At 43.0% G+C, this 13,330-nt stretch overlaps 1 protein-coding gene across 1 annotated transcript in view; it reads right to left on the bottom strand.

Annotated features, from left to right (window-relative positions):
- Positions 1 to 1,769: 1,769 nt before the first annotated feature.
- Positions 1,770 to 13,330, bottom strand: part of RSPO2 (R-spondin 2) — a 105,631-nt gene continuing 94,070 nt past the window's right edge. The window contains exon 5 of the mRNA XM_035125310.2: positions 1,770 to 2,755. Within this exon, the coding sequence (XP_034981201.2) occupies positions 2,646 to 2,755 (110 nt within the window). The 3' untranslated portion in view covers positions 1,770 to 2,645. The remainder of the gene's footprint in view (positions 2,756 to 13,330) is intronic.

The raw sequence follows: 13,330 nt of genomic DNA, 5'->3' as shown, positions 1-13,330 counted from the left end.
CAAACTTGGGAACTGTGGCCATTTCCACTCCCATTTCCATTTCTGATGGAGTTCTCCAACATCTCTAGTTCCAAGCCAGGCTTTGTATTCCCAGAAATTAGATGCCAGTTCCAAGTTAACTTGTTAACTCTAGCACCTGAGAGAGACTACAGACTCTATCTCAGGACTGTGTCTCCAAGCTGACCCTTATGGCTATGAAGAGTTCTGTGGAATTTGAAAGCTTGACAGGAGTCCGTGACATTTTAATTTGTTCTACACAAATGTATTACCCAACTGTGGATTTCAACCAGTTTATGGATTGGCACGGCTACCTTTGCTTTTTATGCTACTTGGGAGTAAACCTGGTTAAACTCTGCAGTATTCATTTCTAAGTAAACATGTCCAGAATTGAGCCCTTACTCTTTCCTACAAAGTCAATTGGTGTTACTTGCAACACAGCCCATAAAAACACTCCCTGCACTCTGAGTGTGTATTGAAGGGGGCTGGATCCTGGCCCTATATAAGGGATAGGTGGCAATTACATAAGGCAGCTTTCTACAAAGCCAACATGGCATTTTTGTAAAGCTTAAATATTTACTCCACTTCCATATGCTTCACACTCCAAAAGCATTTCGATTCCAAAACATTTTTCTGATTTGCTCTGAAGTGGGTCTTTAGGTCTCTGCAATTTCAAAAGGGATTTGTTGACTGACAGGTCTCAATCTTGACTTCGCTCTGGTTAGCGAGTAGCAATCATACGTGCTTGCTGCTCTTGAACGTCTTGGTTTTGATTTGTTTGCCCGAGCACACAACTATTTATTTCAGTGCAGGGGGGAAAGAAATGTAGAAATTAAAGGCTTGTTGAGTTCCTGAGAGCCAAGCAACAATTATCGAGGTCACGGTGATCTAAAGAGTTGCTTAAAATTAGGGATGGAAGGATCTGTCAATTTTGGGTCTCTCCGTTTCTCATTTTCCCAGCCTTAAATTCAGTCCTCCACATTTCTGCAACAATATCGTTAAAAGTCAAATGGACTTCCTAACAAATTGAGGCTTTTGAAATCACTGGGATGAGAAATGGAAAAGACTGCTTTAGCCTCTCTCATGGTAGAGAGGATGCCATCCCCTAACCTTAGTAACATGGCTATCTAACTGTGTGGGTTGCAAGAAGAGCCATTTTGAAGGCCAACGTATTTTAGTACTACATCTGAGTGTTTAGTGGGTGGAAGAATGTAGCCAGTGGTGGTTTAACACTTCCAAATGGGAGAACTTTGAATCAAGGCTCTGAAAGGTTAATGACAAGGCACAACCCAAAAGCTGGCTGGGCTAAATAGAATGGGTCCTTGATATTGATGGATTAACTAGAAGGCATGCTTCCTTGCCATCCATTTTCTCTTCTGTGATTCTTCCAAATGAGCAGCAACAGCATTTAAAAAATAAGTTGAGGTACACATTGTTAGTCTCTATGTTGCATTTTGAAAATGGTACAGATATGTCTGTAGCTAATGGAGGGGATGTATATGCTATGCAGATTTTAAGCTGCATGCTGCAGTCAATGGTAGTTACTTCCAACGAGTGCCTTGTTTCGCTTTGCTCTTTTCATCCCATTTCTTTACACATTTGCAGACATTGTAAACAAATCATTTCTCATAATTCTACACATTTGTCCACTATTTGCGTTGCTGCACATACTTTTCACCAATGTACACATTGTAATGCACATTTTGGTCAGAGATGTGCATCGCAAAATTCGGAGCGCTGGAAATTCCAAAGTGTTTCGGCTGCCCTGCTGGTTCAGGAACTGCAAATTTGGTTAGGTTCACATTCCACCACCCCACCCAATCCCTAACTGGAACCAAAGTGACCGAACCCTGAAGATGAGTAATGACTTGCATATACAGAAAAACAGACACAGGCGTATTGTAAATAGGTTTATTTATACGTAGACAGCATAATATGTACACATGGGAACTGCTATGCTCCAGAAATACTAAGCAGCAACTCCTGTGATATATCAGTCGAGAGCAGTTTGACTATACAACCGTTCCAATATAACAGGTGCTGAGGACAAAAAGTACATTATCTACGAATATCTGCTTAGTGTTATTTACTCTTGAAAAATGTACAAGATGAGAAACGAGAGGACATATATATGCAATGCTAAACTCCCCCGAGTTCCTTTCCTTATATAAATATGCACAAGTCCGTCATCACCCAGCGATGATTTGCAGCCCGAAGCTCCTGCTGCAACATTCCATGCCAAGACGCTGGCTGCCTCCATCTTGCAGGCACCGACTGAAGTCAAAACAGAAAACGAAACAAAAAGAAGAGCTTTTTGGACACACACACATCCACTGATTCAACTCAGTGCGCTTGTTCTGTCCCTGGAGTCTCCAGGGTTTTTTTTTGGGGGGGGGGGGAGAACCAACGACGACGGCAATAACGACGACAACAAAAGTATAAATAACACACATACAAACAAGCTTGTGGACATATTCTCTCTCTCTCCTCTTTTCCTCCACATGTTATTTGCAACCAATACTGTCAAAGCAGGCAGCTGAATTGCAGTGCATCAGTGTGCAGGAGCATTTAGCAGCTTCTGTGCATTTTGCAAAAACAAAAAAAGAAAAAAGAAAAAAAGAACAACGGAAAACACATGACCCAAGTCTTTACTGGCCAGCTCGGTCTGTAGCTAAGAGGAGGCTGTGCTGCTTCTGTGCTCGCTCCATTAAATTCTTTTTCTTCTTCTTCTTGTCTTTTATCTTCGGAGTCCTCTTTCCTATAAGAAAGAGCGCAACACACATCATAAGCCAACAGTGAGCAATTAGAAAAAGACATACATTTTTGAGAGGCGGGGAGAAGAGAGAGAGAATGACTACAATAAAGTTTGTATCGGACAGCTGGAGCCCATGCCCAATAGAAAAGAGACAATGCCACAAACAATGGACTCCTCGCGGCAACTGATCCCCATCCATAGCTGCTATAATGAATGGAGTTGGGGCATCACGTTGCAACCCTCTACGCTCCTCTGATGGGCACCAGGAATGTGGAGGGGGGGAGGAGGATGAACAAGGTCATGGTCAAGTTCCATGCAGTGCTTTTAAAATGTTGGAGGCCATGTGAGCCCCAGTCACCGCAGGGAGGTCATCCTTAGCAGCTTTCAAGTGTGCTCCAACAAGGAATGGGCACATCTGCCTGTTTCGGTTCCACCAGTTTATCATTCTTCCGATCTTAAATTAAGTTTGCCGCATTTCTGCAGCCATTTGCATTAAAAAGCGGGGGGGGGGCTCAAAAAAAAACACCAGCATTTTAGTACCCATTTCTGCTTAAAATACACCGTTGTATTGATTGATGTATACATTTGTGCAAGCAATTTCCCTTAATATAATGCTTTTTTTTGTATGTAATCTATGCATTTTGCAATATACTTTCCCCCACAATATATGGTATGCACTGGGCAGTGGACTTCCATGGACTTGTCCCATCAACACGAGGATTTCCATGTGCATGATGGGACTTCCCCCCTCTCCTGCTCTCGCACATCCACTGCCCCTCCCCAAATCTGCTCTAGAGGGTTGGGGGAACCCCTAGAATATACATATATATATTTGGGGGGTGCATAGGAGGAGGAACAGGAGACAGAGGAAAACCCCAGTGTACTAGTAGCAATCCTTGCACTGACTAAATACAACCCACTGTTTGGTTGGACAACTGCACTGCAACATTCAGCAAAGTGCAATTTCCAAAGCATGGCTGTGCTTTGGGTCATGTGTTGCTTCGAGAAGTGTGAATTTGTTGGCATCTCAATAAAATGCAAACAAGGCTGAATGCTCCACCATTCCTAGCTCTAGCCCTGAGTGGTATTACTGGTTTGGGTGGGAACAGGGCCAGATAATGCGGCACAACAATGACTCCTCTTCCCAGGAGTGCCAACTTGAATAAAATATGGGGGGCAGGTAAGCCTCACCCCACATTGATTGTGCCAGGTAGGGCTTACCTGCCCCCCCAATATTTTTTTTAAAGTTGGCACCCCGCCTGGGATCTTCAGATAGGGCTGGGAGAGCCTCCTGTCTCAAAACCCTGCAGTGCTTCTGTAATTTGGTGTAGACAGTACTAGATGGGACCAATTGTCTGACTTGGCATCTTCCTTTTATGGGAAGGGCCATAGTTCGGTGGAACAGCATCACCTTTCCACACCCCAGGTTCAACCTCCAGCATCTCTAGGTAAGGCTGAGATAGCCTCCCATCTGAAGACCTGCTGTCATTCCAAAGCTGAGCTCAGATGGACCAACAGGCTGACCCAATATAAAATAGCTTCTTCTGTTTAAAAAAAACGCATCAAGCAGAATGTTCTGGAGTAGAGAACAAACTCCACTTTTTCCAAGGCAGTCCCTTGAACTAATTAAGCCAGCAGTTCAGAGCACGGCCCTCCATTTTTTTCCAACGGGAAGCAGTCTAATGTCATTTGTTCCTCCTCTGAGAATTGGATCAAATTGCCAGCATGCTTTTGAAAATACGTCATGTCCCCCGTGAAAGGGCAATGAAATGCAGTAGACTTAAGAGATTCTAGATCACAGGCTATCCCAGCAACCCACAGCAAACACTCTTTCGGTGGTGTTTCCCTATTCTAAATGCACCCTCAGCAATGGCATATTTGCAGGTGCTAAGACTGTCAAAGCTTTGAGGGGCTGGGATGAAAGGGACATCCTTTTTGCAGTTTGGCACAGGGATGGGGTTAGAACTCAGTTTAAGCAGAACGGCATAAAAAGACAAAGAAAGGGGAGAGAGGAGGAGAAATAAGCAAATTCAGGCTTCATGCTGCTCCATAATAGTCACACAATTGGGGGCAGAGTCACACAAACTCCTTTACACATTGAAAGAAGTTGTAGATGCTGTTGGACCATGTCGCCAAAGCCCTTCAAAGGCCACATTCACACATAAAAGTGGTATTATACCACTTTGAACAGTCATGGCCTCTACCAAATAATTTTGGAGGCTGTGGTTTGTTAAGGGTGCAAGGAAGCTGGAAAAACTATAGATAGCAGCAATTCAGGGGGTGGATGGATGCACCAAAAAGAAAGCCTGGTGCTTTGTCCAACATTATAAAATATATGTATCTCATACTTACATAACATTTCTTTATTATAGTATAATTCAATATCATGCATGGGCAAGGCATTCATCTGCTTGGCAAGAGGAGTCACCTGTAGTTTCTTTGGGCTAGAATACACACTCTTCAGCCACAGGGGGGCACTAGATATTCACATTTAAAATCTGGAGTGGTAGAATTAATTTATTGCTCTCCTTCTATTTTGTTGTTATTGTGCTAATTGAAATGATTTGGATCCCATGTAAAGTGCTGTACCCAACTAAGTTTTACTCAGAGATGGCCCAGTGAAAATAGTGCCCATTAATTTCAGTGGCTCCGCAGCAGCGCTAACATTGGGTAATAGCCACAATTTTGGAAAGTGCCACACAAGCTATTTTTCCTACTAGAATTAAAAAGAAAAACATGTCAAGGGCATGATCCAGCCAAGCCTATTCTGTTGGCAGGAATGGGAGGAACTGAAGTGTATCCTTAGCTCTCCCGCAGAAAATTAAGAAATGTGGCTACACCTCATTAAGGCTCTGTCGTACCCCATTTCCCTTCCTAAAAATCCTTCCTAAACACTCCCATCCTTCATGCTAGGGCTACAATTCCAAGTTTCCTTGTGGAAAACTTATTCACCTTTGATCCCTTTTCATCCTCCCCATTTCTACTTCTCTTTTCTACAAAAGGTAACTAAACTTCCATCTCAGTTACAGATGCAGAGAGATCTCAAGTTGTTTATTGATTTGCTTGTTTGACATTCTCGGGCTCCCAAACAGGCTTCCATATAGCAGTCCCAACAATATCTATGAAACATAGGGTATAATGTGAAACATCAGCAGTAAAAGAGCAAGCAAAATAATAAAACAGTGGAAGCTGGGGCTGAGGCTGACGATAATCTAGACGTGGCCTCCAAAACCTTAAGGGATCAGAATGGTACAGTGGTACCTCTACTTACAAATTTAATGCGTTCCGAACGCACATTCGTAAGTAAAAAAAAAATTGTAAGTTGAATCCCATAGGAATGCATTGGGAGAAAAAATTCGTAAGTCGAAGCAACCCTATCTAAAAATTCATAAGTAGAAAAAATCCTATCTAAACCGCATCCAAGATGGCGGACGGAGCTCCATTCGTAAGTAGAGTTATTCGTAAGTAGAGTTATTTGTAAGTAGAGGTACCACTGTATTTCCAACAGGATAGAATCCCATCAATATTGGGACATTCCATGCCTCTAAAGCAGGTATGCAGTCCTCTGTATGTTTCTGAATGACGTCCCAATATTTCGGGCCAGGCTTCCTGGGGCTGATGGGAGTTGTACTTCAGCAACATCCAGAGAGTCAATATTTCCACCAATTTTATTTGGACATTGAGCAGAAAACTGGGAAGTGGGCTTATTTTTCAAAGGTCAGATTGGCTTATAAAATATACGGAGCTATTCAAATTTATTTTGTGAGCAACTCGGATCATTTCTCAGTCAGCCCAACCTAAGAAAGGTCAAGGGTGCTCATCCATCTCTACCCACAAAGTGCCTCTGATGTCTGGCTCTAAGCAATGCATCTTGCCCCTCTAGTCTTGCACAACCGGGAGCACAAGCGACTGCCATGTGAATGTGCCCCAACTGGAAAGCCTGCTTTGCAAAACTGTGCTGCAAAAGTTGAAATAGTCTCCCTGTGGTGAGTGATCCCTACCCCAGCTGTAAACATAGGATGTCTGTCATCTTGTCAAGAATCCCCATGTCCCTGCAAGACATTGCCTGCCATTGCTGGGAAGACTCTTAACAGAATGGTGGTGATCTACATGGCAAATCCTTCAGCTGGGAACCACTCATTGTAGAGAGGGTTGGTTCTGCAGCTCCCTCATGGTGAGCATCTTGTACGCATTGACCTTTAGTTAAAGACTGGTTAGAAACTGAATGATTGAAAAATCCATGGTGCTTAGCTAATGGCATCTCTGTCATTGTTAATTACATATTTACCCTGCTGGTTGGTCCCTAGAGCACACATAGAGTGGCACACAATAAAATGCAGAGAATTGCAATACCAAAACCACAGTGAAGAAGAAACCATCAGAATGGACTTCAGAATTACAAATTAAAAACAGACAACGGATGGAAACCAAATTAGCAAGCCTCGCGCCTAGGGGACGGGGGAGAATTTCGGTTTGGTTTGTTCCCATTCAGAATATGCAAAGTGAAATTGGCAGTTCTCCAAATTTTGCAATGCATTTCTCCGATGAGTCAGGATTGCTCAGAAAGGTGTGCATATTAGGACAAAGGGACACTAAAATGCTGGTGAACTTTTGAGAGGGTTTCTTTTTTGTGGGGGAAACTGATGTGGAGAACTGAAGTTAATATTGGAAAAATGAGAAACTGAAACTGTTTGACTTGCTCATCCCTATCTTCATCCATGTTCAAAATATATGGAGTCCTGGAACTTGATTTTGCTCCTTGAAGATGAGTTTCCATAAGACAGGAGTCCCAGAAAGAAAGCCCTGTTTCCTAGAAGAAGCCAATGTAATATATGAAGGGAGTTGCATCAGAACAGGGCCTCTCCTGATCTTAGGCTATGGGGAAGCCAATGCAGTGGGCTATGCTGCTTGAGAACAGGTTCATCTAGGTCCTTGATATTTCCAAGGGGGCAAAACCTGCTCTTCACACTCGACATTCCCACATTTATTCAGTTACTGAACTTCAAAATCATTGCCACCCAATTCCTGTTATTCCCACCAAACCGGTGATCACAAGAGCATCCACACACAACTCCTTAAGTGCAATTATACTACAAAGCCATTCGGTGCTTCAATGGAGATCAATAAAGTAAAGGATGGAGATGAAAGAGCTGCCACACCATGAAAGGGTTTATTAGCCTACTTTGGGTCATTACCTCTAGGAAACTACCAAGGTGGATAAGTGGGCTGTTCAAACACAAAACAATGACCACCAGGGTGCTTTGTGATTAACAAGCAGAGCTTCGGGGTGCTTCTTTGAAAGCAAAGTAACTACTACTTAACAGCTGTGAAAATGTTCGGTGCTCGCAGCGGACCACTAAATTAAAAGCAACTTGCAGCTGATGGTTAGGGATCAGTTAAACAGGTCTTTAGACAAAACATCAGGAGAGCACGGAAAAATGCACCACGTCCCGCATTCTGGCTTAGATTTCGCCCTGCTTAAAGTTTCAAAAGCAGATACTTTGCCTCCCTGTGTTCTCACCAGGCTGTGCTTGGCATACCTTCTCTCTCTCTCTCTCTCTCTCTCTCTCTCTCTCTCTCTCTCTCTCTCTCTCTCTCTCTCTCTCTCTCTCTCCCCCAATGCCGCAAAGAAGGGGAGGGGAATCCCGTGATTGTGGCGCCGGTAAAATTTAATTTCCACAATGCAAATCAGATTATGCTCCATTAAGGACCTTTTCTACGAAACGTCAAAATGTTGGGAATGTATTTGCTCATAGCCAGTTTTTCATTTGCAGAGTGCTACTCGTTAGAGAGGTGTGCAATAAATAAATAAGATGAAGGACACACACAAAAACCCCTTCCTCTTGCAAAAGGGCAGAACAACAATACTATACTTGTAGTCAGGGACTTTTTTCCAGCCGGAACTCGCCAGAACTGAGTTCAGGTGGGCACCACTGAGCTCAGGTGGGCACCATTGCCATTATAAGAGAACAAGGGAGGCCTTCATGGTGAGTTCTAGAAAAATAGCACTGCTTGTAGTATTTATCAGGTATATATAGAGCAACTGGCACATAGGAAGTCTAGTCCTGTGTTCTGCACCCTTCAGAACACATTAGCTCAGTGCTGTCCACTCTGCAAGCAGACAACTCTTCAAGGTCTCAGGCAAAGGACTTTCCCAGCCCTAAGATGGGGAACCCCATGTTACTCCTAATGTCATTGGACTACAACTCCCATTCAATGAGTCCAATGATCCCGTAAAGGAGGCCTGGACAGTCTATTGGACATCCACATGTTGTTGGAACTCACCCGTTCCCCATCGCCCTTGGCCACTGTTCATGCTGACTGGGGCTGATGAGAACCAGAGTCCAACTACCTTCAGAGGGATGCAGACCACCTGTCATATAAATACAGGTACCTGCCACACACAAACCACTAAGCTAGAGTTCCTCTCCAAATGTACACTTATCCCAAAAGAGACCCATTTCGAGTCTTGCACGCTCAACAATCGCTAGCTAGAAGCTCTCATGCAACTTGCAATGCAAACAGGAAAAAGAAGATCATTTGTACTGCCAGCAGCTATTTGTATTAGTATTTGTTTAACTTAGAAGTCTATCTTTATTCCATATGCCCTGAGCCTAGAGCTTTGCTGTACTTCTGGCCCAGAGTCTGTAGCTATGTCTGGCGCAGAGACACCGCCTGGGGAGGTTCACGTCATGTTTGGATGGGTCAACATGAAGATATTCATCATTGCTTCAGAGCTACTAAAACAGTCATGCTCACAGATTTTTCCATAAAATATGAACCTCCAACTTGATGGTAATAATTGTGCAGACATGGATGTCCACAGTCACGGGTGACACTCACTAAGCTTTGCTGCTGTGCCATTTTAAATACCTTCCAATTTCTGTGGAGCTGAAATACTCTCACAAAAGCCCAGGTTGGGACAATTCAGGAAAGCAAATCATTTACTATCAGTTTCTCATAGGAAAGAACCTCATGTCCAGACTTTAATGCCCAGCAAACTATGGTTTGCACTAGATAATGGGAGAAGAGTAGCTACCAAGCTCATCACTTGCTTGTTTTCAAAACAACCACCACCACCATAGTTCATCTAGCAACAATAGTTAAGTCTGAACCAGGTCACTGGGACTTTGCAATATGCAATCTTGGTTTGTAGGGAGTGCTTAAACCAGCCTTCCCTAAACAAGTGTCCTCAAGGTGTTTTGGGCTGCAACTCCCATCATCCCTGACCATTTGCCATGATGCTTGGGGTTGATGGTTCAGAACATCTGGAGAGTACCACACTGGGGAAGGCTGGGCTTAAACCAGAGTTTCCTGGTCTGGACATCATTGAGAAACTGTGGTTTAACAAACCAGAAAGTCTTCTCTGCCACTTGGTCACAAGTACCTGTTCCATCAAATCATTGCTGAACTGAGACATCTGAACTGAGCGTGTCTTAAAAAAAATACTGAAGGAAGTGCAAGGAAGTTTAACAGTTTACGAAAAATGAAGCTGCTACTCTTGTCAGCCCCAAAGCCCATCATTAAAATTGTTTTGTTTTGTTTAAAAAACCTGCCTCTTATATATTGTAAAATCTGAAGCGAAATACATATTTTTTGTTTCAGTTAAGCCTAAGTGCATCTAATGTAGACTGGAATCAATGTCTCCTCCAATCTGTGCTTTAAAGACAGAAAGAAAGAAGAGAAAGATTACCCAGGTAATGTTATAGTTGGCATAGCTATTTTTATTCATACAGATAAAGACAGGTTTGATTTATTCAAATTGTAATGTATACTCAGATATTTCTGTCTTCTGGCGAAAGATTTAGCCCACGTATTAATGTCTCTGCTTTAGTCTCCAAGAAGCAGCCTGTTTCCTCATCATCTGTGGACTTCAGGGGACCTTGAAAACGAACTTTGCTAGGTTACTGTATTTCTTCACTCTTTTGGATGCTTAGTCGATTCCCAGATTTTATTCTGAACAGTGCATCACCCACTGAGACTAGGGATTGCAGGGGATGATTCATCAGTCAGTATTTTTTTGCAAATCAATATGACTGGTACCTCCTGAACCCATACACGAACAGAGACTCAACTTCCTTCAAAACTCGCCCCTCTCCAGATGTTGGGATGCAGTCCTGAAACCGAAAAATGCATGCAAAAAAAACTTATTTGGGGGGAAGGTTCACACGAAAACCACACTCACTGCTGAAATTAATGTACAAAATGCACTACTTGCAAAAATGTGCACCATATTTTTCGCTCCAAAAGACGCACCTGACCAAAAGAAACACCTAATTTTTAGAGGAGGAAAGGGGGAAAGCCCTGTTTTTTGGGATCAGCTCACAGTTGTGCAGCTTTTCTGCAAAGGGGGAAAGCCCTGTTTTTTGGGATCAGCTCACAGTTGTGCAGCTTTTCTGCAAAGGGGGAAAGCCCTGTTTTTTGGGATCAGCTCACAGTTGTGCAGCTTTTCTGCAAAGGGGGAAAGCCCTGTTTTTTGGGATCAGCTCACAGTTGTGCAGCTTTTTTGCAAAGGGGGAAAGCTCCATTTTTTTTTAGCATCAGCTCACAGTAGTGCAGCTTCTTTTGCAAATGGGAAAAGCCCCATTTGGGGGGGGGGGGTCAGCTCACAGTTGTGCAGTTTTTTTGTAAAGGGGGAAAGCTATATTATTATTTTTAACATCAGCTCAAAGTTGTGCAAAGAAGGGCTAGATAGAGAGGCTTGGGGTGGAGAACATTTGTCCCCTGAGGTTCTTCCCCCCCGGCCCTAAAACAATCTTGCAACTTGAATTGTTGAGGTGACTGAACTCTAACCCTGTGCTCTTAGTGCCAGGCCTCAAGGTAAAGTAACCGTAAGAAGAGATCCACTGGATTAGGCCAGTGGCCTATCTAGTCCAGCATCCCGTTGTCACAGTGGCCAACCAGAGGCCTGTGGGAAGCTTACGAGCGCAGCAGCATTTCTGTTCCTTTTGGGGGGGGCTTGACGGAGATCTGAACTAAGTAAGTGCCCTTCAATCATGGAAGGATGACGCAGGAAACAGCAGCTATCATTCGGAGTCGTGACTCGTGTCTTTCTTTACAGAGAAGAACTAGCAGGCAAATGCCCTGTGGAGATATCTGGGCAAACTTAAACTGTATTTACACAAGAATGGATCGCCTTAATTTACAGGACAATGGAGAGGGGTGATGTAAGATACCTTCCTGAATAACGCCATTAAAGGGTTTACTGCTGACAATATATCTGTAACCCACAAGCTCGTCTGTAAAGTTGTGGGTTTTTTCCCAATGAAAATAAAAACCTGGCCCTCAACTACTTGTATTTCATCCCCCTTGGCTCTAAAATTCCATGTGGCAGTTGCCATTTGTTGCCAGCTTCTGAAAGCAGATCTGTTTTCTCATAAATGCAATGTTTACTTGCTAGGAAACTTAACATCTCATAGGCTAGACAGTGGATCACTCTCAAATTCTTCACTGATACACACACTATGCATGATCCCTGAACATTGCTTAAAGCTAAAATAAAATAAAATAAAATTAGATAAAATAATTAATAAATAAAGGTGGGGAGGGGGGTCAGCCGGCAGCTGCTTCTAAACTTGAGCCAAAACCCATCTAGCTGATCCAATCAGAGGAGCCACAGCCTGCAAGGATGGCTCCGGCTGAAGCAAAGTAAATTAATCATCTCGCAAGCCACATCTCACAGCCAACAAAAATCACTTTACTTATGAAATATGAAATGAAGATTTGAACTTGGCTCTTGGGAAACATAAGGTTAGCATAACAGCCCACCACACCAGCAATTCCGGCACAGGACCCAGCAGGAATCTTAAGCATCACTTCAAGAAACATTTCCCTGCCAGCATGTACAATTTCAGTTCCACGACTCAGTTCCTACAGCTGAACCCAGGTATGTGCCTCTTCAATCACCGCGGGTGAACCTCATAAGGAAAAAAGACCACCAGCAACCATAACACTTCTTTTTAAAGTTTATTGTTATAATGATTCTGGTTGGGTGGGATTTGGAATTTCAGGTCAATAATGAATTAGTTTTTAACCTACATCGTAGCTTAACCCAAAACATGGAACAAGGCTAGAGAAACATAGCTTTGATTACCTGGGGGGGGGGGGGGGGCAGACGGCACACTTCTAATTTTTTGCATGTTTCCTTTTCCACTTTGTCTCAGTATAATCTGTGCACACCCTCCCTCTCAAAATCGCATCTGCAGGTTTTTCTTAACTTCCTTTTTAAAAATACTCAGTTTGCTGAACTGGTACAAATTAAGCAGACCTCTTTTCTTTCTAAAACGCTCAATTTGTTGAACTGGTACAAATTAAGCAAACATCTTTCTTTTTCTTTCCTTCTTAAAACAAGAAAGATGCCCTGGGAACTGTTGGCTAGAAGAAAAATTGTCCAGAAACAGCCACTGACGCAGGACGATCTACAACAATCACAGGATTTTTATTTTTATTTTAAAAAAATAATCACTTGATTTTATGCAGAGAAATCAAGAGTGACAGTTTTCGGGATGTAATGTGGAAATGTAACGACTCCTGACACCCACAGCAGATTGTACAGAGTGCTACAAAGGCAGGAGCATG

The sequence above is a fragment of the Zootoca vivipara genome, chromosome 8 (genome assembly GCF_963506605.1).
Source record: "Zootoca vivipara chromosome 8, rZooViv1.1, whole genome shotgun sequence".
In the NCBI taxonomy this organism is placed as follows: domain Eukaryota; kingdom Metazoa; phylum Chordata; class Lepidosauria; order Squamata; family Lacertidae; genus Zootoca; species Zootoca vivipara.
The sequence above is the reverse complement of the archived record's forward strand: the minus strand, read 5'-3'. Positions and strand labels throughout refer to the sequence as shown.